Consider the following 2,097-nt stretch of genomic DNA (forward strand, 5'->3'; position numbering starts at 1 on the left):
GGGGAAACGAGGGTAGGAGATGAGACAGAACATCAGTCGGGGTTTTTTCCTAATTTTTTTTTAATTTCTCAAGAAATTATATGTATATATATATATATATATATATATATATATGTATATATGTATATATATATATATATATATGTATATATGTATATATATATATATATATATATATATATATATATATATATATATATATATATATATATATTTTAATTCGTAGCTAGCAGCATACGAATACTTTTTTCTGTTTGAATATTGTGTAATTTTGAAATTCGACTCTATATATATAATATTATATATATATATATATATATATATATATATAGTTTCGTCTTCATTTCGCTAGTATATTGCTTCTCATCTATAGAGTCATCTATTCCTTGTCTACTAAATAATTAGCAAAATTTATTGAAAAATTATTGTATCCTATTGTTATGAAGTTTACTGAGGCCTTTTATATCCTCTAAAATATGTCCTCTCGTTTATATCTCCTCGTATATATCTTTACGTACATCTTCACGTATATCACATATATCTTATTTTATATACAGTATATTCTCGTATATATCCACTTCGTCCTCGTTCCAATGTAAAGGCCCTAACTCCGCCCACTTTCGGTTAAGCCCCGCCCTTCGACCAATCAGCGCTCCTCATCGCACGCGTTAGGTATAAATACAAGCGGAACGAGTATTTTTTTCCACACTCACCTTGACTGACCCAAAAGACACCTTTTGTGTGAGATATTGTAGTGCCTCGGGTGTGTTTTATATACATATAGACTTTATCTCCCAGCAATTATGGCTGTGCTGACCCTTCGTGACCCTGTGTCAGCTGTTCTCACGCCCCCTTCAACCCCAACAAGCGTCCAGTGCTTCCAGTTTCCAGGACAGGAATCCACATCCAGTTTTCCAGTGTGCAAGAAAACTTCTCTGTTTATGCCATCGTCGTCTCATGTTGACAGCAGTCGTGGCCTGCCTTTTAGCGGCCCTTATTTCCCTCCGATGCATTTCATGTCAATGAACGACGTGGGCCCCAGGTTATCGAACACCGCCGCCCTTCAGACATACGGCGCCCTTTCCTTGGGCGTCTTCCCTTGGGCTGCTGTGACGGCGAGCGTCGACCACTTCAACCAGATGCTGCTTTCGGGTGGAAGCAGCCGATTGAACCGCACGAAGAAGCGCTACATCTGCAAGTATTGCCATCGAGAGTTCACCAAGAGTTACAACCTCATGATCCACGAGAGGACACACACGGACGAGAGGCCCTTCCCCTGCGACGTCTGCGGGAAGGCCTTCAGGAGGCAGGACCACCTGAGGGACCACAAGTACATCCACAGCAAGGAGAAGCCCTTTAAGTGCGGCGTCTGCGACAAGGGCTTCTGCCAGGCCAGGACTTTGGCCGTGCACGAGAGCGGACACACTGAAGAGGAACGACTGAAAGCCGCGCGAGAGGACGTGATTCCTCCTGCAGAGGCTCCAAAGGGAAAAGGACGCCTGGAGGCCCTGGAGGTTACAGAAAAGAACTCCTGTTTGGTAGAAGAGAACAGAAATATCCCTCCGGAGTCCCGAAAAGCAGAGGACACCGGCAAGGACATCGACGTTGAAGTCCCCGAATGCTCCCCGTCGGAGTCTCTAACCGCTGCCACGCCGCAGATTCCCACCCAAGAGGATTCAACGCCTGGAAGAAGTCATTTGAATAAGCAGAGAAGAGGATTCACCATACTAGATTTGATTAGTTGATTCTATTCGTAACCTGGTTGTGATAGACTCTTAATTCTAAAGGGATTTAACCCTCAGGGGATCTAGTCATTGTAATTACATTGTATTCTATTGTTTTATTATTTTTTTTATTCTAAAATACAATAGCTTATGTAAATTGACCTGTTATTTATTTGTGTACATAAATGTATTATTGAAAACAATAAATGATGTTTGGTATGTCAGACTTTTTCTTGAGGCCTTGCAATATATTTTCTGTTAAACACACAAACACACACACACACACGTGTGTAACTTCTTTCAAAATATGAAATACACATATTTGTAGCCTACATATAGTGATTGAAGAATTATGTTAAAATAATTCGTGAAT

The 2,097-nt window shown here is 40.5% G+C and overlaps 1 protein-coding gene across 1 annotated transcript; it reads left to right on the plus strand.

The window, feature by feature from the left end:
* Positions 1-803: 803 nt before the first annotated feature.
* Positions 804-1,745, plus strand: LOC137628324 (uncharacterized). Its single transcript, XM_068359488.1, has one exon. The coding sequence runs from the start codon at positions 804-806 to the stop codon at positions 1,743-1,745; it is 942 nt and encodes a 313-aa protein (XP_068215589.1).
* Positions 1,746-2,097: the final 352 nt, after the last annotated feature.

Source organism: Palaemon carinicauda, chromosome 36 (assembly GCF_036898095.1).
Source record: "Palaemon carinicauda isolate YSFRI2023 chromosome 36, ASM3689809v2, whole genome shotgun sequence".
Classification (NCBI taxonomy): domain Eukaryota; kingdom Metazoa; phylum Arthropoda; class Malacostraca; order Decapoda; family Palaemonidae; genus Palaemon; species Palaemon carinicauda.